Raw genomic sequence first — 1,181 nt, forward strand, 5'->3', positions numbered from 1 at the left:
ATCAAAATTGTCTTCTTGATCACATCAAGAACACCATAACATCACAATAATCGCGATCACAAATCAAAGCATCCCTCTTGATCACATAAACATCAATCAAATCCAAAGATCATATTTAGGCCATCAAGATCAACCAACCAAACAATCAAATATTTTTCTTTTTTGTTCATAAACATTGTATCGACCTTTGGCAAATTAGGTTCACCAGATTCGATTACACAACATTAGCAGCAACCACATGCACGCACTCATAATCGATTGCTTTCAATCTTTATTACAGCAGCAAACTTCTCAACATCAACCTCAAATTGAAAAATCGCAAATTTACAACTTTTCTTGATTGTTGTACAAACCATATATAAAAGGGAATAACCATAACCATAACCATAACCATAAAGGTTTATAAATATTAAATCAAATCAAGAATTGGGTTTCGATAAATACACCATGAAAATTGATAGAGAAACCTGATCGATTCGGTCGGGTCGGATCATGTCCTGAGACCATAAACCATCTTTGAGTATTTATCTTTAATCCACCTAAAGCTTTTCTTGATCGACCCTTTGACTTTTCCTTCAACAGTATAAGCTTTGTAACTAGCAACCCTTTTCTTTCGTTGCAATTCTGGATCAGTCAAGCTCCAGATTCTTGAAATCGACCCACCACTGTTTCCTTTCTTGAACTCCATACCCGTTTGATTGTTGTTATAAGTGTTTTCGATCTGGGTTTGTGAAGACGATGCATAAGATGCACTGTGACATCTGAAATCTTGAATATTAGGTGGATTGTGGGTGTTGTAAGCCTCTATTTGCATCTTGTTTCCATTGTAGGATTTGGATCTAAAATCTTCCATTTTTAGGGTTTGTGTTTTCCCCTCTCTACTCTCTAGTAAGTTTGTGGATTTCTCTTTCTCTCTCTAGGGGTATGAGGATAAAGAGAAAAAAGCAGCTAAAGGTGTCATGATATTGTGGAGGATTTAATGGGGAAATCCCAAATTCATGTGATTTTGTGTGGATTTAGGATATTTAATGAGGTGGATTGTAGTTCCCAATTATGAGAAAAATGGAATCTTAAATATACTTTACAAAAATTTAATATGATCTATATTCTATAGTCTAACAAAATGTTTGTAGTCTATACAAAGGGAAGTGTAATCTAATTATTATAATTGTGATATTTTG

General features: G+C 34.1%; 1 protein-coding gene across 1 annotated transcript; it reads right to left on the reverse strand.

The window, feature by feature from the left end:
• Window positions 1-490: 490 nt before the first annotated feature.
• Window positions 491-853, reverse strand: LOC145046249 (uncharacterized). Its single transcript, XM_078994544.1, has one exon. The coding sequence runs from the start codon at window positions 851-853 to the stop codon at window positions 491-493; it is 363 nt and encodes a 120-aa protein (XP_078850670.1).
• Between the last annotated feature and the right edge of the window lie 328 nt (window positions 854-1,181).

The sequence above is a fragment of the Lactuca saligna genome, chromosome 5, assembly GCF_052625555.1.
Source record: "Lactuca saligna cultivar CGN05327 chromosome 5, ASM5262555v1, whole genome shotgun sequence".
Lineage (NCBI taxonomy): Eukaryota > Viridiplantae > Streptophyta > Magnoliopsida > Asterales > Asteraceae > Lactuca > Lactuca saligna.